Source organism: Scomber scombrus, chromosome 19, assembly GCF_963691925.1.
Source record: "Scomber scombrus chromosome 19, fScoSco1.1, whole genome shotgun sequence".
NCBI classification, from domain to species: Eukaryota; Metazoa; Chordata; class Actinopteri; order Scombriformes; family Scombridae; genus Scomber; species Scomber scombrus.
Window position 1 is genome coordinate 15,159,225 of NC_084988.1, and position 20,598 is coordinate 15,179,822.

At 39.8% G+C, this 20,598-nt stretch overlaps 1 protein-coding gene across 2 annotated transcripts; it reads left to right on the forward strand.

Annotated features, from left to right (window-relative positions):
* The first annotated feature begins 1,773 nt into the window (after positions 1–1,773).
* ubr1 (ubiquitin protein ligase E3 component n-recognin 1) lies at positions 1,774–19,982 on the forward strand. Of its 2 annotated transcripts, none has more exons than XM_062439954.1 (47): positions 1,774–1,836; positions 3,350–3,609; positions 5,694–5,772; positions 6,189–6,299; positions 7,558–7,685; positions 7,777–7,915; positions 8,052–8,114; positions 8,252–8,375; positions 8,581–8,688; positions 8,787–8,875; positions 8,964–9,062; positions 9,212–9,369; positions 9,452–9,551; positions 9,648–9,776; positions 9,894–10,074; positions 10,162–10,214; positions 10,387–10,497; positions 10,617–10,682; positions 10,783–10,884; positions 10,962–11,025; positions 11,647–11,771; positions 11,872–11,924; positions 12,014–12,116; positions 12,203–12,251; positions 12,350–12,504; positions 12,595–12,694; positions 13,629–13,732; positions 13,848–13,928; positions 14,158–14,339; positions 14,449–14,657; positions 14,771–14,870; positions 15,575–15,727; positions 15,824–15,924; positions 16,012–16,111; positions 16,200–16,348; positions 16,430–16,485; positions 16,577–16,673; positions 16,779–16,846; positions 17,200–17,347; positions 17,500–17,587; positions 18,033–18,169; positions 18,252–18,360; positions 18,469–18,525; positions 18,611–18,688; positions 18,770–18,940; positions 19,029–19,130; positions 19,269–19,982. In XM_062439954.1, the coding sequence occupies exons 1-47, from the start codon at positions 1,792–1,794 to the stop codon at positions 19,408–19,410; spliced, it is 5,226 nt and encodes a 1,741-aa protein (XP_062295938.1). In that variant the 5' UTR covers positions 1,774–1,791; the 3' UTR covers positions 19,411–19,982. The 2 variants fall into 2 exon arrangements, with proteins under 2 accessions (XP_062295938.1, XP_062295937.1); XM_062439953.1 differs by having other exon boundaries at positions 1,786–1,836; positions 14,777–14,870.
* Positions 19,983–20,598: the final 616 nt, after the last annotated feature.

Here is a 20,598-nt window from a genome sequence, read left to right on the forward strand (position 1 = left end):
ATCTCATTTCCTGATTATTTTCCTCTTCATAAACCCACTTTTTATGTCTGGTTTACTTCATCACTTTTACTCTTGTTGGTTTTTTAAAAAACTTTATTTTACTCTTATCTTTTTTCCTTTTAATACCCCTCCTAACATTTCTGGTTTTACCCACTTTATTCTATAGTGACTTCATTTCATTCTATCCTTATTATATATATTTTAATGTTTTTATTAATCTTTATTTTATTTGGGTATTCTTATTTTTTTGAAATTTTTATCCTGCGTCTTGTGTTTCCTCACTGAAGATTTATGAGAGTTATGATAGCGTTTCCTCAGTTCCTGTTTTTATTGATTTTTCCCACCCTGTTTGTTTGTTTTTTGACTATGTAAAGCACTTTGTGTTACATTATGATGTATGAAAAGAACTATACAAATAAAGTTTGATTCATTGATTTCTTCCTGTGCCCTCACTTGGATGTTTGAGCTTCACTGTGCAGTTTAATACAAGAATGATATTTTCACATTCATCTGCTTAAAGTGAAAGGTTTCTTATTGCTCACTGAAAAACTGATTTTAAGGGGTGTATGCCTATGAGCACGATTTGTGAAATCACAACTAGTTTGGAAGCTAATCATGGTCCAGTATTCAACTTACACATGTTTGGTGTAGAAAGCTGAAGGTATTTTTCTGTGAAGTAGGGGAAATCTTGCCACTTAGCAGTTAAACCTCTGAAATGAACATGTTTACATTTTCATAGCTTCTGGATTTTTCAGTGAGGGAGAAGGAATAGGAGTCATTTTAAGTTAGTTGAGTTAATGGGACTATCAGACCTATTTTTACGCAGAGTTCGTATATATATTTTCCAAGCAGGGAAATTCTAATGTATCTTAAAACCTGTTTGGTGGGGATCTTTAATTGACAAGTTTATAATTTTTATACCAGTTATTGTTCCCGTTGTTGGAATTGTTGGGCTCTGTAGTTTACTAGCTGATTATGCAGCATATGTCTTGGCAATTGCTCCCACAAACACAACATACAATACAATACAATACAATACAATACAAGAGTAAGCTAATAATAATAATGAAATAAAGAAAGTAGTGCTAAATTAAATGGACATTTCATTTAAATTCACCATAACATTCCCCATACTGTCGTTATACAGTAGGTTGAATTTAGTCCATATTACAACAAAGTATGAACAAAAACAATGTGCATGACTTCTTGACTCAAAAAATCATGAAGTACTTACATATCACCAGCAGAGGACGCGTCTACCCCTCATCCAGCTGGATGTTTTGGCAACAACACATCCTAATCAGAATAATCCTGAGACTTTATCAGAATAATCTTTATTGGCCAAATATGTTGAGCTACGCATATACGAAATTGTAGTATCTCTCATTGTACTTACACAAAAGTAACATCAAGACAATCTCCAGAAATTACCCATATAAAGGTGAAAATGTTTTTGTGAATTATAAACAGAACACAAATAGTGCAGAGTGGAGAGAAGAAGTAAAGAGGAGTGCTGAAGTAAATATTAAATGGTAAAAAATGACGTTACTCTATAAAACATGTTGTTTATGTACAGCATGTAAAGTATGCTCAAATATGCAGTCAGAAGCACATCACTTATAGAAATACAGACACATCGCCAAAGGAGTATGCTGTTTGTTCAATAAATGTGTTAATTACATATAAATATATTTAACCCCTGACAATTGTGTACTAAAAGAGTCGCAAAAGGTTTCTATTAGAAGGAAAACAGTCTCCTAGCGACACCTCCTCCTTTACGGCAAATTGAATATGGCGGAGGGTGAGCGATCCCTCGGTGGACTGGAGCTCAGCAAGGTATGATTTTTCAAATAGCTGATATACAGCTGACAGTGGACACTGTGAGTCGGGGACAAAATATAATACAGTAAAGTATGTTAGTAACTTTATACAATATAGCTTGATAGTAAAGTGAAAGGACACCCGACTTGTCAAGCTAGCAGTTGTAGCTAGCTCCTGTGCTAGCTGCCTAAAATGGTTAAAATGTCACTGCGGTTCCGTAAAGATTTGCTCACCGAAACTGAGCGGATATGTTGCGGGCTTTCTAGGAGTCAGGACTCGCTTCAGCAGACAGTGCTGTCGGTGTAAACATGGCATTGTCCTCCGTGTTGTGTTAATCTCCATCCTGAGCTATGTTGATGACCGCTTTTGTCCAACACGGTTCAACATTAGTAAGTTAGCCGTGAGTGAATACAATTTCAGCTTCACTGTTTTGTTTTCTTTTGGGCCGCTAACTCTTCCAACGCCATTGTATGAAAACGACACAGACTTATGTAGATCATAGACTGTATGATGTAGATGGGTTTTTATGTCGTTAAATATTTATAGCTTGACTTTCGTGGGGAAGTTGACCTAATGGAGTAAATTTTGCAGCTAACAAAACATAGAAATGACACCCATTGTTCATAGCAGACGTGGTGTATTATATCGAACTGTATATTGTAAGTTATTGCTGAAACAGCAGAATGAAACAAGCAATTTATCTAGTGTAACTAGCATCCACGCACAATGCGCAGTATGCCAATACAATATGTGATTGCTAGCACGAATGCTGTTTAACTGAACACGTGATGTTGCCTGATTTAACTAAAAACTAAAACAGACCCTGCTCAAAGAAAACGGTCTAACTCCAAACCAGGCACAGCTGTAAATGCAGTAAAAAAGAAGAGGAAGAAAGCATGTTTCTAAGTCAACTGGTCTCTTGTCTTTTTGTATGGAAATAATTCAGTCCATCTCTTATTGGCACTTCTAATTAAGAACCCCCAAAAAGATCACCTTCCACTTACCAGTTATTTATGTAGAACATAGTATATTTTATTGATATGTGAGTAGCAGTATTAGTATATTGCCTGTCCAACAGTGAAAACTACTCTATGTACTTGTGTAATTGTGTAGACACCTGGATGAAGCAGTGTGATTCATTCCTTACTAATAACTTCAGTAATAAGTCACCTCCTTTGAATTTGTATTTGTTCTCTTGCATGCTGAATAAACTGAAGCATAATCAATATGTTGCAAGGCTGGTTGTGGTGCGCACTTCCTCACTGCTGATTTCTAAGATGTAACAAAGAGAAACACCTGCTCTGTGGTGTCATAATCCGTCAGTGTAAAATAACTTTTATTTCTGCCTTCATCACAAGTAACACTCAAAGCTTATGGTGATTAGGAAATATGATGCAATGTTAAAGGTAAGTATTTATCAGTATGTGATCCCTATGATGAAGGCTAATCCGTGCAGTTGTGTGTCATTAGGTGGAGACAGATGTGAGTCATTTCAAAACAAGTCACGCTCTCCTCTGTTGCCTTGCAGGAATGGCAGGAGGCTGCTGACAGCAGGGCGGATCTGCTCCGCTACCTGAAGGAGCAGGTGCCTCAGATCTTCTGCTTGAAGAAGGAGTCCAGCCCTCAGGAGGAAGAAGAGCTCATGCAGAGCCGACTCCTCCACCCTCTGGAGTGCTTCCTGTTTGGAGAGGACCCTCAGGAGGGTCTGGAGAAGCTCCAGCAGGGTAGCACCTCCTCCCAGCTCTGTGGACGTGTCTTCAAAGAGGGAGAGACTGTGTACTCCTGCAGGTCTGAATAGATATTCTGATCTTCTGTGAAGTTATGACAGCAATACAGATAGTAGTTATTGTAAAATATTCATTTTAGTTGCCCTCATTTGTTATTTTGATGACAAGGTGATAATAATCAAGATTTACATTGCCATAGGACATCCAAGAACTATTGTTTTGATTGTTACTAATTTAGGCATGCAATAAATGCAGATATCAGAATGTATTTTAACGATACTCAGCTGCAGTGCAGTCTGGGTTACTGGATGAATATGAAGCCATAGAGTTCACAGATAGGAACATGTGTATCATGTGTATATTTGACATCATCAAGCCACTTCTTGTGGGAAGTGTCTTCCCTCCATAGGTTTTAGTTTTACAGTGCTCCAATTACACTACAACACCATAGTATTTAGGCTAAGTGTTAATAATCAATAGTTAATGAGTGGACCCTCAGGTTTCAGTATGGCACAGTCTGTGAGTGGACCTGAATTTTTATAGCAATTTTTCCTCCCTAAACTGCCATATAAGTTTTATCTCAACATTATTTAAAGTGAACTCCACAAAGTTTACACAACAAAGTCTGTTCACAGGTCTTGGGGAGTACAGCTGCAATAATAAATTAAAGTTTTTTGTGGATCCAGTGGGAGCTACACAATTTGATAAATTACAACATCATGTTATAAGGGTACAGTACCAAATCAGTAGAGAACTCTTTACTGAATAGCCCTCCCTCACCATCCCCTTCTAAGAATGTAAGAGAACCAATAGTGACGGCAAAAGATGAGAAATAGAGCCAGTGTTTGGTTTGTCCGTTCTAGGCTACTGTAGAAACATGGTGGGCTCCATCGGAGAGGACTCACCCCCTATGTAGATATAAAAGGCACATTCTAAGAAGTTGCTGTTAATCCCAGTAGATATGTGCAATGTATGAAGAAGGAAGGCAGTGTAAAATCACTGTCAGGGCTAGCTCTGAATAGATAACTATAAACAAAGTGCTTGTGGAAAGTTAGTAATGGGTCACTAAAACTACAATAAGTACTTTTAAAGAACACAAGGGATAAGGTGAAATGTGAATGTAATATGTAGTGAGTGAAATGATTAGTCCTCTCCATTTTCTCTAAGCCCTGCTTCCCGACATTACGAGCGTTTATGTGTTAAATCACTAATGTTGGTCTAATGTTTATGTCAATTTCAGTCATGTTGCACAAATATAATACAGCTTTCAGTTGAGTATTTTGTGTTTCACAATGTGATATTTTAGTCAGTTTGTTTGAAAGTTGTGAGGGTGGGCAGATCCTTGGCTTAATCAGTTGTAGTAAAGGGTTTTCATCATTAACTGCACTGAGTAGTGACTCACTAGGATGAGACCACTTTGTAGTAAGTGATGTTCTGTATAATGTGCTGCACTCATAGCTCTGTGTGTGTGTGTGTAATCATATAACATTTTGATTGTCAGCAGTAACAAATACTATGTCGGTGTTCTTTATGTTTTTAAAGCGTGGTAACCCTGTGGTAACATGTTCCAGTTAGGTGAGGCTGAGAAGGCATTAGGCCAGTCACCGCTCTATATAAAAGAGTAGGGAAGAGAGTAGGAGGCAACTTGCCGTGAGGCTGCAGATTTTATTTGTTTGTTGCTATGGGTTCAGGTACTTTTTAAAACTTTTCTGCCCTAATTTTTGCATCTGTTTCATTAAGATTTTTGTTAATAAATATCACTGCGCACATACTCTGGACTGCCTACCTGCTTTTTAAAATTTTTTAATTTTTTTAAATCCCTTTAAAGAATTCCAGTGCCCAAATACTATCTTCAGCCCTTTATACGGGATGGCAGCATTACAGTGAGACATGTATGTGATTGTATGTGTATGCTTCTATTATCTGACAAGACAAAATAATAATAAGAATACAATGGAATTGCTCATTTTGATCCATGCCAGCTAAATCAAGCAGCATGTCTTCTGACATTATACTTTTCACTTTACTTGAGATGTCATTACTTCACTTTGTTCATTGCATTTTGGGTGAATCTGCACATAAGAGGTGGTACAAGTTGTTGACATATGTTCAATCAGGTAACAAATCCTTTTCAACTTATTACAGGGATTGTGCGATAGATCCCACTTGTGTCCTGTGCATGGACTGCTTCCAGGATAGTGTGCATAAAAGCCATCGTTACAAGGTCAGTCACAATGTATATGTTTACATTTATGCAATGAAATTCAAAACGTGTTAGTTAATTTTAAAAGACGCTAATTATGATTTTGCCTTATGTCAACATATTTTATTTGAATACATGAGTCAGTCACAGCCAGCTTGCTATGTTGCTATCTGTCAATCAGTAATCTTATTGGATCATTTCTGTGCATAGTGTCCTTTAATCTCAACGTTGTTAGCCATGTGCATCCCCCTTAATTTTTTGGGAAAAACACTTCAAAAAGTTATGATTGTTTCAGACTTAGTGACTGACTTTATAATGATTATGCAACCCAGTGTCACATAATAAAGCATTCCCTAGCAAAAGCAGTTGCATAACTTAATCGCTGATGTGTGTGTCCATTACTTATCAGTGACATACAGTATATGTGACTTTCCCAGATGCATGCATCATCAGGTGGGGGGTTCTGTGATTGTGGGGACATAGAAGCCTGGAAGATTGGCCCCTGTTGCTCCAAACACGACCCAGGGGCAGCCACTGCCATGGTAACGGTGAGTTACATAATAGAGCGGAAAGAGGGACGTGGGAGGGGCGTACTTGTCCCATTCTGTGTCAGTGAACCCCAGAATGCTTATTTTCCCATCTTAGGCTGGGTGCTGCTCTCTTAGCTGCAGCTTTAGCTCCGGAAATGAGAAAGAAAAAAACACTTTGTTGACCTGCACCAACTGAGAAAAATGTATAACTACTTTAAGAGATCAGGAGGGGGGACTGAGAGCAAATAAACCAGTGGGAAAAAGTTGGGGGGGTGAGACAGATTGAAAGCAGCTTTTTCTACAATTGACAGAGCAGGGGTGTATTCATTTTAATGTTTGGGTAACAGCTTTTCCCATCAAACTGCCACCTGGAAGCATTGGTTGTTGCTGTTCAGCACTTGTTTGTCAGGCCTATCTTTGCTGATCACAGTGTTTGAGCTTTCCTTTGATAAAATCATATTCTGGGGCTTTAAGCAGACATGCAGCCTGTCAGCTCTGTGCCTTTTTCCGTAAACAGCAGGTGTCTCTATTAACAGACACATTGCTGGCCCCAGTCCGCCAGGCTGCTTTGTGTTTTCTACACCAGATCTAAACCTATGCTTAACAAGCTGTGACACATCACATGACCACAACAGCATCTCCACGCTGAACATGAAAAACCCATCATGCTGTTCCAGACCTCTTGTTGTTTAGATTTGGGTAGATTCCATTGTCTGTTCTCACACAGAAGTGTGACGTAGAGACTGGTGTAAATATACAGAGTCATTGTATGTTTTGTTTGGTTTGTGTGTTAAATGTCAGACATTTGTATGAAATACTGAGCTGCTATGTGGAATGTTTGCTCTCAGGGGATTTGATATTAACGTTGCAAGGCCAACTGTCTGTTTTCCTCTTATAAAGCCAGATATGAGACCAGTTCCTAGTCACGTTTTGGAGTCACTGCTAGTGTCACAGGAAATGGGGATTAGTAAAGGTTATTAAAGCAATTTATGGGAATGTTAGATTTGCAAACATGTCTGTGAAATTGCATATTTGTGTTGAAGGTTTTTTTTTCTGTCCTTGCAGCTATGTGCCTGTAATGATACAGCATTTTTATTCATTCACTTTAGGCTCATTAATGACATAACTAACAACTGACAATATGCAATGTGTGAGAAATGTTTCTGAAAAATGGAAGACAGCATTTCCAGGAAGTTATTTTTGGAGAAATGGAGCTCTGGGGAGCGCTGGTGATGTGCTCAAAAATGGTCCTGTGTGATTCTCTCCTCCTTTGCAGGATGAGTGTGTGTTGGAGCCTGAGTTATACGAGCGTGCTGAAAAGATATTCCGGGTGTTGCTGAGCTACGTCGCCGATTTCTTGGTGTGGGAAGAGACCTTTGAACTGCCAGCTGAACTCCAGCCGCGGTACGGCCAGTGTGATCACACACACACACATAGAAATCCATATGCAAAGCGCACAGCTTAATTTTAACAGTGTATGTCTCCATCCATGCAGGGCAAAAGACAATGCATACTACTGTGTGCTGTACAATGATGAGCACCACTCATACGACCATGTGATCTACACCCTACAGCGCTCTGTTAACTGCGATCAGGCTGAAGCACAGACACACACAACACTTATTGACAAAGAGGTATTTTTCCTGTTTCATCTGCTTGTGACTTATACGTTACATTAAGGGAAACTAGGTATTATTACATAGTATAATTGCACTTATCATATCAATAGCAGATAATCCCATTTTGTAAATGCTTTTAACTGTTGCACAGGGTCGGCGGGCAGTAAAGAGAGGAACTCTACGATCATGCCAGCAAGCAAAAGACCTCATCAGGGTAAATATCAACCAATGGCTCACACAATTTAACTATAATTTTGTTATGTATGTTATGTTAATTCTTCAGCCTGAGGCCATTATTGTTAAATTTTTCACTTCTCAGTGATCTCTAATTCTTTCACTGCTGTGTTGCAGTCCAACTCCGAGCACATATCCCTGCAGCCACTACGTGTGGAGATCCTTCACTCGACAGTGATGGCTCATCAGACATTTGCTCTGCGCCTCGGCTCCTGGTTCCAAAAGATCATCGGTTACTCAGGTGCTGCCATCATCGCCACTCGACTTAAAGTAGTCTCACAACTTAACATTCTTTGTGTACCTTTGATGTACATATTTTCTATACCTGCGGAGTATGTAGTTACTGTAATTAGTCAGCTTGGGCTGGTTTCTGATGGCTATAGTGCACAGTTGCATGTGTACTGTTGTATGTCATGTGACTGGGAACCTTTGTGTATCTTGTGCAGTGGGCTTCAGACAGGCCTTCTCTCAGGTGGCACTGGAGTCTAACACAGATGGAGAGAGTCCTTGCCTCATCAGCAGACTCATGCTTCATGATGCCAAGATGTACAAAGGCAAGTACATCTCAGACTGATTTTCACACATAATAGCAGCTCAATCTCAAAATGATTTTGTACACTCACATGGGGTTTTTTTTCCTTATTTTTTCAAGGAGCTCGCAAAACAGTACATGAGCTGATTTTCTGTAGTATGCTAATGGAGACAGAATTCAAGAGGCTTTTTGCAATCGAGTTCACAAAGGTAAAAAAAAAAAAAAGATATTTTAAAATTGTATTTTGTGTTCTTTTACACAATTAAAGGAGTACCTGCCCCATCTTTGTGTTTTTAGCACTATAAGCAGCTGCAAAAGGACTTCATCAATGATGATCATGAGAGGAGTATATCCATCACTGCGCTGTCTGTTCAGATCTTCACTGTACCCACACTGGTGAGTGTTTGTTGTAGGAGCATCAGAGATATGCTAAATATGGTATATCTATAGTAATTGTGCTTCTTAAAGAAGATAGTAAATATCTGTGCCTTAACGTAACATTTTGGTCACACTTTTCTGTCCACACGTTCCCGTCCTTTCTCCAGGCCAGGCAGCTGATTGAAGAAGGAAATGTCATCAAAGTCATTGTTGACACAGTCTTGGCATTGCTGCATGAACATCTGGATGATAACAATCGCTTCTTCTTCCTGGGCTACAACTCTGACAAGTTCTCTCGCATCCAGGTCATTTTCCACGACCTCAGGTGATTTAATGGGAGACCGTTTTAACAAGTTCTTTGTCCCCAACTGTTTTGGCCCTTATATAAAATGTAAATTCTTTCTTAGGTATATTCTTATCAGTAAACCCTCGATGTGGACTGAAGAGCTGCGGAGAGAGTTCCTAGAGGGGTTGAAAGTCTTTCTTGGGCTTCTCAAATGCATGCAGGTACTTATCACAATGCTGATTTAGTCTTTAATAGCAGGACTACTACATCAGGTTGTGGTAAATCAGATAAATAATCTTTTTTCACTTTTTTGTCAGGGTATGGAGGAAGTGAAGCGCCAGTTTGGTCAACACATTGCAGTGGAGCCAGAATGGGAGGCTGGATTTTCTCTCCAGATTCAGCTCCGCCACATTCTTGCTATGTTTCAGGACTGGTGCTCATCTGATGTGAGTTGTCATGCATTGCATCCATCAAACCATAGCACAACTCTACAACTAGTGGGATTGCATCTGGAGTTATTGCTGCTGCACTAAATTACTCCTTATGTTTGCCCCCTGCCTTAGGAGGAGGTCATGATGCTTGCATTTAAAGAGTGCCACAAAGTCCTGATGCAGTGCAATAACCAGTCCTTCCACAAGGAGGCTAATGACTACTACATGTGCAAGCACATTGTTCATCTTCGTCCATACAAAGTGTCTCAGGAGCCTGTCAGCATACACCTTCCCATTTCTAGGCTACTGGCTGGTAGGAGAACTAATATTTCAAACTCTGTCATTTAACTGTATATTTTCTGTCTACTGTGAACTTAACACTCTTAATACTCTTCTCTAGGCCTATACGTACTTCTCTGCAGAACAGGGGCAATTGAACGTCTGCATGATCCTGTAAGTGATTTATCACCATTTATTCATCCCTAGTGATAAATGTTTAGTAAGCTACCACTGCCAGTGAGACATCAAGCAAATACATAATTACTGTGCTTGTCTTGTCCTTATTAAATAAAATGTCTTAATTGCCAGTGTTATTTCATATTAATGTTATGCCTGTTTGTTGCAGGAGCGCTATGACTTCACCCAGCTGGTGGAGCATCCTCTGCGCTGTGTGGTGCTGGCTGCACAGGTCTCAGCTGAGATGTGGCGGAGAAACGGGCTCTCATTGGTCAGCCAGGTATATTGCTTGTATATGTTTTTCAATTCAAGACATTATTGTCATTGTTCATATTCTCTCTGTGTATTATAATTTAGTTGACTAATAATTAACAAATTCATTTTTTTTCACATCATCAGGTCTACTACTATCAGGATGTGAAATGCAGGGATGAGATGTACGATAAAGATATTCTCATGCTTCAGGTTGGTGTCAGTTTTCCTCATGCTCTTACCTTTTCCCGTTTTATACACGTAATTTGGTGCTATCATATGACTTTTGCCCCCTTCTGCACATTCTTTACAGATCGCTGCTTCCAAAATGGATGCCAACCACTTCCTCATGCTGATCTTGTTGAGATTTGAGCTCTTTGATTATTTTAATGGAAGTTGTTCAAGCAAAGACCAAGTAAGGAACAAGTAATCATTCAGAGAAAGAAAGTTTTATGCCACTGAATCTTCAATGACATGCGCACTAATTTACAGGATGAATTGATACAGTGGAATCGACTGACAGAAGAGATGCTGTACCTCCTGATCGTCATTGTAGGTACTGTGTTACATTCTACTAATCAAAATTGGGATGTTACTCAGTTGATGTGAAACCTATAAAGCCGGCCATACACTGTGTGATTTCAGTCTTATTTTGAATCAAATTTTGAGCCGGGCCGTATTTCAGTTTCGTTGGCCATCGTTTGTCCTGCAGTGTACAGGTGGTAACGACAGGCAATTAACGGCTCCCGACCAGCAATCAGATGGTCGGATTGAATTTCTGACACGTCAGAAATTTTGGTCGTTTGAAACATGGAAAGAAATCAAAATGTAATTTAGCAAACTGTTGCTTGCCCCCATTTCTTTTTGCAAAATCGATAAACCATATTGCCCATGTCTTCCAAGCCAGACAGCGCATTTCTCCCTGGACAGCATGACTACAAACTTCGACAACTTCTTCTTTCTTACATTCTTCTTCTTTGAAATAGTAACACAGTTCCGGGCTTGGGGGGTCATCGTGTTTATGTCACTCGTGTAGTGTGAGTAGTCAAGTAGCAGCAGACCATTGGACCGTGCAGTGTGATTAAAAAATAAACAAATCGTGAACCGTGGCTTTAAATTGCAAGAGATTTACTCGTACAGTGTATGCCCGGCTTAATAGTGTCTGATCTATTTACAGGTGAGCGTTATGTCCCCGGGATCAGTCATGTGACCAAAGAGGATGTGACAATGAGGGAGGTTGTCCACCTGCTGTGCATTGAGCCCATGGCTCACAGTAGCCTGGTCAAAGGCCTGCCAGAGAATGTAAGGTTATGGTTTAATTATAAATTATTAATTATATTCTTAGTTTTCACATGTGAAAAGACATAAAAAAAAGAACAAACACAAAATGTTTTCCTTGTAGGAGAGTCATGAAACAGGCCTGGAGACTGTAATTACCAAAGTCGCCACCTTCAAGTACGTAAAGACTGTGAAACTGCTCATCGTTTCATCTTGAAAGTCATTTTTGAGCAAGTTTAATCTGTTTATTCTGCTTCTGTTTTTAGAAAACCAGGAGTGTCAGGACATGGATTATATGAAGTGAAAAAAGAGCGTCTGGTAGAATTCAACCCTTTCTACTACCATTATTCAAGGTCCCAGCATAGCAAGGTAATTCAAACACCAACACCAACTTTAAATTGACACAATTTCTTTTAGATGTCTCTCACTTCATTCTTATTTTTGACCTTTTCCAGGCAGAAGAGTCTCAGAAGAAGAGGAGAGTTCAGGAAGGCAACGATAAAGGTGACTGCCCTCCTGCACCAAGAAGTGACCCTCTTCTTTACATTATTTACTCATTGATAAACTCTATAAATGGTGCTTTTGTCTGTGTTTGTGCTCAGCTCTGCGTCCTCCAGTGCCCCCCACCTTCTGCCCTGCTTTCTCCAGCATTGTGCGTCTGCTCTGCTGCGACATTGTTGTCCACATCCTCAGACGTGTCCTGCAGAGAGCTGCAGAGGACCGGGCGACTCATTGGACAGAAGCAATGATCCAGAGGGTAAACACTGCATTTTTTTTAATCTCTCCAGCATTACTATTTGTTTCTCAGACCACATCTAGTAACAAAATGCATGTTGTTATGACACAGGCCTTGCACCTGATCGGTCAGGCATTGCTTGAAGAGAAAATGCAGCTTGAGGACAGCACTGTGGAGGAAGTGACCTTTGATTTTAGTATTAAGGCCCGAGGTAAGTGATAACAAAGCTAAGGATGCACCAATCCGATATTGACTAAATACCTAAATCGGGTATCGGATAATGGGGCCGATCTAATCACTTCAATTCTATGTTTGTGACCCGTGCTACGTCATGCGTCAGCATCACGAGCAGCATGCCGGTAGACTTGACTCACAAAAACAACAAATCGGCGGCCCGCAAGTCAATTTCTAAATATCAATAAATTGTTAAAATGGTGTTGGAAGTAAGCAGACACTTACTGTATTTAAATTACTGAGTTAAGTTGTGACAACTCTTCACTGCTGTTTGTTTGTCTGTGTCTGCTGTGCGGAGGGCTAAGCTCCGCCCCCACTGAGACAGTGGAGAGGATCAGCTAACGTTTGCCTCTGCTGCATTTTGCTGTCATATCTCGTCACGCTGCTCTCCTCTGCTCTCAGACGAGTCTGTTCAAGGTGAGAATACTGCGTCTTTATTCCGCCTCGCTGTTCTATATAATCCGGAGTGAGGGAGCACTGGCAACGAGAAAGTTAATAAACACATATAAACATACTATAAGTGCAATAAAAGGTACCAGAGGCTATTTGCAATATCTGCAAAGGAAGAAAGAACGGTTTATTATTTTAATAATAAATAACAATTCAGTATATTTTTATCTGTGTTAATTTGTTACATTTTGTTTGATAAAGTTAGGAAAGTAATGTTTAAGTAAAGCCTCCTGCCTTCAGTCTTTTCCATATGGCGAGGTATACAGTTTATTAATTCAACAATGGTATTGGATCAGTATCGAGTATCGGCTGATACGCAAAGCCTAGGTATCGGTGTTGTGACTGAAAAAGTCGGATTGGTGCATCCCTAAACAAAGCAGCATTTGTTGTTATTATCATTCACTAACTGTCATTGCTATCAGAGGTTTGGTAAATGTTTATGACTTAAATGTCTCTTCTAGGAATTGGTTCAGAGCACAGCAAGTCAGTGTTCTTATTGTTGTCCAAAATTATGGCTCTTCCTTCCCTGGAAGCCCAAAAAGACATGGTCAAATGGGTTCTACAGGTAGGCTTGTCAATTAACAATTTCCAATCTGGATTTGTATCATTTGCATCACATAACAGGTTCTGTTATCTTTGTAAATGCTTCCACTATTGAACTATCAATGTTTTTCTGCTAGATGTTTGAGATTGTTAAGTGCCTCAGAGAGAAGTCCAGTCCAACAGCCTCCATGAGCATGGAGACAACCAGGCCAGAGGAGGTAAAACAATAATGAATGATGAGTTTATCAATATACTTGACATGACTTTACTTCCTTCTTGTGCTGTGGGGACCTTTTAGGTGTAGTTCTATAATGGCCTGGCCATGGGAAGTGATTTGTTTCTTCTGACATTATAAAAGACATTAATTTATCAGTGTTACCCGCTGCAATCAAGCATGTAAATATAAGTGTAAATATAAGCGTCTGACTTGTTTTTGCTTTGGTCCAGACTGTTCAGGACAAAGAAAAAGCTGAGCGGAAAAGGAAGGCAGAGGCAGCCAAACTCCACCGGCAGAAAATCATGGCCCAGATGTCAGCGATGCAGAAAAACTTCATTGAGTCCAACAAGATGCTGTATGACAACATGCCAGAGAGCGGTGCACATGGAGAGACTGTTGCACCTACTGAGAGGTGAGCCATCCTAAAAAACTCAAATGGATGTGTTTCTTGTGCTGAAACTGAATAAATTACCCAGAATTAATTTGATTAAATGCAGTTTGGATAATATTTATTCATCTAGCTGCGCCATGGAGCACATGGAACTGTGTATAGCCATCGGACCCCACCGAGGCTCCACCCCATCCGAGAGGGAGTTGCTGACCTGCATTCTTTGCCAGGAGGAGCAGGAAGTGGCGGCCCAGGCTCCAGCCATGGTGCTGACTGCGTGTGTCCAGAGGTCCACAGTGCTGACTCAGTGTAGAGGAAAGATACCAACCCACAGAGCAGATGGTCAGTTTCATTCACTTTCTATGTCATTTAATTCGTAACAACTGTAATTTTCATAGGAAAAATTGGACTCAAACTCATCTGAGTCTTATGTTTATTGTATTTTTCTCTTAAAGGGACAGGGACATCATATCCCCTCTTCATGGCTCCTGAACTGGCTGTGGGGACCCACACTGGCAGCTGTGGACATGTCATGCATGCCACCTGTTGGCAGAAGTGAGTCATTACAAAACAAATTTGACCAGAGATGCTCAGCTGGACTAATACCAGGGCACAAACTTTTCATTTCTCACAAAGGATGCAATAAAACCAACAATAAAACATGAATCTTGCATGTAAAACATGCAAATCATGTAGGCTGTTACATCAGTTTAGGGACAGCTCAGCAGGTGCGCTTGATTTGACTGTAACTGCAGTAACTGGGCAGAGATAAGCTTCCTGAATTTGCACCCAAATTGTGGTACAATTTCTACCGCAGCCTCCATTATCATCGACCAGGAAAGAACAAGCACAAAAGCACATAGAGGCATGAGGGAGAGCGCACAAAATAAATAAGTTCTCTTTCAAATCAAACATCCTAAGTGTTGTTCTTGCGACTGTATTTTTAACCAACTGTAACTGTATTTATAACCTTTTATTTGACTCAAAGGTAGCTCAACCATGTTATGTGTTATGTTACTTCAGTACACCAGCAAATATTACTGGGACCACTACATAAAATTGCAGAACATTTAATACCCAAGAATTCACATTATAGACACTACTACTGACTATCGCTGAAACCAATTTGTCCAATTTCACACTTTAACCATACACACTCCAGCCATATACAAAGTTTTGACCTAGTGTTTTTCTTACATTGCTCCTCTTGTTTGGTCTGCTGGAAGGAACATGTGGGTATCATCCTCTCTATTTTTTAGATATTTTGAGGCAGTCCAGAATACGACCAGGAACCGGCTCCACGCTGAGCTGATCATTGACCTGGAGAATGGGGAGTACTTGTGTCCCCTGTGCAAGTCACTGTGCAATACTGTTGTCCCTCTCATCCCTTTGGAACAGCTAACATTCAACTAGTAAGTCCAGTCCACCTTCTTTAGGCCAATCTGCAATGATATGTCGGTGATACAGATACGTAGAGGTTAACGGAATGTTTCTGTCACCGTGTGTAGCGAAAATGCAGAGATAATTGGTCAGCATTTGACCATGCCACGCTGGATCCAGATCCTCTCTGCCAGGATTAAAGGACTCAAGTCAATCACTCAGGATAATGGTAAGACGACTGAAACTCTTTAATTTAAAGCTGGTGATCATGTGAAAATACAGTAAATCCGAGTAATTTTTTTGGTCTTTCTTGCAGATTCCAACACAGAAAGCAATAGTAGTGATGTGGACACAGGGCTGTGCGGAGAGGGCCAGCCAGACTTCAGATCCATTCTGAGCTATGGTGTACAAGAACCGTGAGTTACACTATCCATCCTGTCAGTGTTACCCAAAATGATGTTTCCTATAGTGCAGCGGTCTGAAGTCTCTTTAACTTGTTTTTAGGAGAAAATTCTCAGACAGCATAGCAGAGATGCTGGTTGTGTGCGCCACCACTGTCCACAGGGTGGGTCTGCAGACAGCACCCAATGAGGTGTGCCCTCGTGTGCCCCTTATGGCCTGGAACACATGTGCCTTCACTATTCAGGCCATTGGTAAGACATGTCATGTTAGCTTCTCTTTACCCTTTCTTTTATTTTTAAATTCTCAAAATATATATTTGTGTGTCCTCACAGAAAACATATTGCAGGAAGAGGGCAAGCCACTCTTTGGGTCCTTGCAAAACAGACAGGTACTGACTACAACACAATTCTCACACATAATGAGTATCAAGGTTTGAGTTTGATTAGGTATCATTTATGTGACATATGTCTCCACCTTAGCTTGCAGGTCTGAAGGCGATTGTTCAGTTTTCAGCAGCCCAGAGACTTAAGAGCTCCCAGGCTGTCATCCAAAGGCATTTCACCGATATGTTGGGAGGTACATGGTCCATATAATCATCATTAAAATGCTTTATAAAGCACATGAAGTTCTCCCATGTGTATGAAATGTTCTCTTTTGTCTAAAACTGATCTCTCTTCCCAGCCTTGCTGCCGGTCGTGAGCAGAAAGACCACCCCCTCTCTTCTGGAGGTTGACTTCTTCCATCTTCTGGTAGGTCTCTGTTGAAAGTATACTCAACTTGTCTTGTCTTAATCTCAGAACGAGTTATTTGACTTTATTCTTTATTCTGTCATACAGTAACTTTTAATTCATGTATTTTTATGTGTAAATTACAGTTAATAAATATCATTTATTGAACACAGGTATGCCTTATAAAATATAATAAAATACTGAAACTTGTTGATAAGCATTTTATATTTTAATATAATTATGATATACATTTCTCAAATTTGACTGAAAATTGATTTCTTTTAATCGCTCTTGGGTCTTACTTGGATTTGTTAACTTGTCAGAATTGGTGTTTGATAACCTTTGTTCTGTTTTATGTGTGTGTCTTTTGTCAGGTGGGTTTGGTGTTGTCTATACCCTCACTGTATCAGGAGGAGGCTGTAGACTTACAACCGTCTGCTGTCAGCTCTGCCTACAACCATTTGCACATCCTGCATCTGGTCACCATGGCTCATGTGCTGCAGCTTCTCCTTTCCTCCACAGGTACAAACGGGGAAAACTCAACAACACAAATTGATGTATTAGTACTGCTGATATCCTCAATTAACTGAACTTGTACAGAATGCTTACAAGTAACAATATATAGTGATATACATGATTATGATGATTAAATAAAAGGATGACTTTCTGTGCAGATTTCCCTGCAGTAGCAGGTGGAGAGGAGACAGAGGAGACCAGAGTGGCAGCAGAGCTTTACTTCACAGTGTCACAACACGCTGGAAGGTACAAATGCTACACATCATCCTGTCATTTATCTGCCAAAATACTGGAGCGGAATACTTTTACTGGGAATAAAGAGGAGAGGAAAGTCACACTAGCAAGCTCAAAATGTCTGTGTTATTACAGAAACCAGTGCCGTTGCTAAGGGTTTTCCCTGGGAGTTGAAGCGACAGGCATCTTTTGTCAAGGAAAAATATTCTGATACACGCTCCATCATAATTGCACATGGGTATTGAGAAAGTTTGTCATAGCAGGCTGAGGGGACCAGTTATTTTGCATTTGCCTGTTCTATAATCAAACTCGACAGTAATTGACTTCTCCTGTTTGTGATGGAAACAAATACCCACTCATGCCCACACAGGCATTGCTCCTTTTCCATGCTGCATGCTTAGATGTATATGTGATAATGTAGCTTGTTTGACAGATTGTTGTGTGGTTTCCTCTTCAGGCTGATTCCAGATGTGTCTGGCAGTTCTGTGGCAGAAAGAGTGAAGAGAGGCATTGAACCTTTCTTGCGCAGTGCTGCTCTCTTTTTCAATTGCCTTACAGGAGTACATCCTCCTGAGGATCTTTTTAGCACTTCTGGTAAGTGAAGGGTAACTATCATATTACCACAGCATGCTGTATATACCAGTGAATTCAGGCTGACATTTTGGGTCTATTGCAGTTACTTCTCAAGGACAGGTGGAGGCACTATGCAGTTATTTGGCACTACCCTCCAATGTGTTCCAGCTCTTCCAGGAGCACAGAGACACTGTTTCTCCACTGCTGTCCACGTAAGTGATAAACACTGCAGCAAGGTCAATGTATTTAATCTGTGATGTTTTAGTATACAATAGATTGTTGACTAGTTTTGTTTTAAACATTTTTATTTGCTCTCTAAGGTGGTGTGGGAGCCCAGCTATAACCAAAGCCCTGAAAGGCAAAACCCAGACAGTCAGGTATCTTTGTGTAAATTCAGTCTCACTTTTTTTTGTGTAATTGAATATCTCCTAATTATTGATTAATAAACTTATATTTCTACAGATATCCTAGAAGAAGGAATCGATTAATTGATCTTCCTGAGGATTACAGTGCTCTCCTCAATCAAGCCAGCCATTTTCAGTAAGTGGGAAAAATACCTTTTATTCAGTCCTTTTGCCTCTGATGTTAACCCGTCTTTTCTTCTCTACATTTTGTCCTCAGGTGTCCCAAGTCTACAGATGATGAGAGGAAGCACCCGACCCTGTGCCTGTTTTGTGGCGCCATGCTCTGCTCTCAGAGCTCCTGCTGTCTTAGCAAGCTGGATGGGGAAGACGTTGGAGCCTGCACCGCACACGCTGCTACTTGTGGTGCAGGAGTGGGCATGTTCCTCAGGTAGGTCACTGGGACCTAGAGATCAAGAGGATTATTTTTCAACTGTAAAATGTGCTTTTGTTGATTTTTATTGATTTGATGTTGACAGGATAAGAGAGTGTGAAATTGTACTGATGGCCAGTAAAACTCGAGGAAGCACATATCCTGCTCCTTACCTGGATGATTATGGGGAGACTGATCCTCACCTTGTGTAAGAATCTTAATTTTTTCTTTTTTGTGGGCTGAATATTCATTTAATTGACACTGTTGAAATATGTAGCCACAAAGTACATATTTTTGTCATTTAAAATGTTCAGTGAACTAGAACCATTGTCTTTTTCATTTCCAGACGGGGCAATCCATTGCACCTTTGTCCAGAGCGTTACAGGAAGCTGAACCAGCTGTGGCAGCAGCACTGCATCCTGGAAGAAATCGCCCGCAGCCTGGAGGTGGTCAACGTCATGTTTGCATTCGAGTGGCAGATGTTGTGATGATTGGTCCAGTTACGGTGACAGGGAAATAAAGAGCACAGCCATAGAGCACAATCTGCTCCAGTGCTCCTAAGGCACACACACACACACACACACATATATAGACACACACAAACATCCAACCCTCCTATTATTAAAGGAGGCCTGAGTAGCCAACCCCTCCCTGATGAAACCCCTGCTGGAGTCCAGAGAGGTGGGATGGTCAGATGAGGAAGTGGAAGATGAAGGATAATGGAGGGTGATGCATTATGAGGAAAAACCCAAGTCGCCTTGTTTTAATTTGATTGTCTGCTCTGAGAATGAGTTTCTCATAGAGTAATGTTATTTGCAAAGAGGCTCATTCAAATAAAGACAAACATCAGATACACTCTAACATGTTTCTGTTATCAGTTTATGGATTTGATTTCTGTCTTCAGTAATGCTGTGAATCTTATGAATTATTTGTCATAAGTTATAATTGTTGATTTCTGCTGTTGTGGAGGGTACATCCATTTGGAAATGTTTTGGGATGGCCAGAGATCCTACCTTTTTCCCGTTAATTATATAGATGGTCCAATTTATGGAACCTATATATATATATATATATATATATATATATATATATATATATATATATATATATATATATATATATATATATATATATATATATATATATATATATATATATATATGGAACCTATATGGAAATGTTTTGGGATGGCCAGAGATCCTACCTTTTTCCCGTTAATTATATAGATGGTCCAATTTATGGAACCTATATATATATATATATATATATATATATATATATATAATGGATGAAATTATTATCGAATATATATTATTTTCAAAATTGTATTAAAACAAATCGAGTATTCTGAGAGCGATGTACTGTACCCTGCTTCCATGTTTTCCTTATTCAGATACAGTTACGGATAAGTAGCCATTTTGGCACATTTAAAGTTGTTTTTTTTTGGGGTTTTTAAAAAAATATTTTAGATATTTTCCCTCACTGAGCACCAGCACCAGTGAGCGAATTATATGAATTTATATCACAAATGATGTGAGATGCCCCTTTACAAAAACAAAACAAAAAAACGTATTAGTTAAACCTTTTGAAGGGACCACTGTCAGACAGATTATTAATCACATTTCAGCATTTAGTGTTTACTCACTAAGCACAAATTGAAAACTATGTCAATATTC

What these genes read in the sequence shown, in the direction of transcription:
- ubr1 (XM_062439954.1), top strand. Translation starts at nt 1,792, where the DNA reads ATGGCGGAGGGTGAGCGATCCCTCGGTGGACTGGAGCTCAGCAAG. An exon ending in AAGATATTCTCATGCTTCAG is followed by an intron (nt 10,683 to 10,782) that starts GTTGGTGTCAGT and finishes CATTCTTTACAG; the next exon opens with ATCGCTGCTTCCAAAATGGA. An exon ending in TCAAAGGCCTGCCAGAGAAT is followed by an intron (nt 11,772 to 11,871) that starts GTAAGGTTATGG and finishes TTTTCCTTGTAG; the next exon opens with GAGAGTCATGAAACAGGCCT.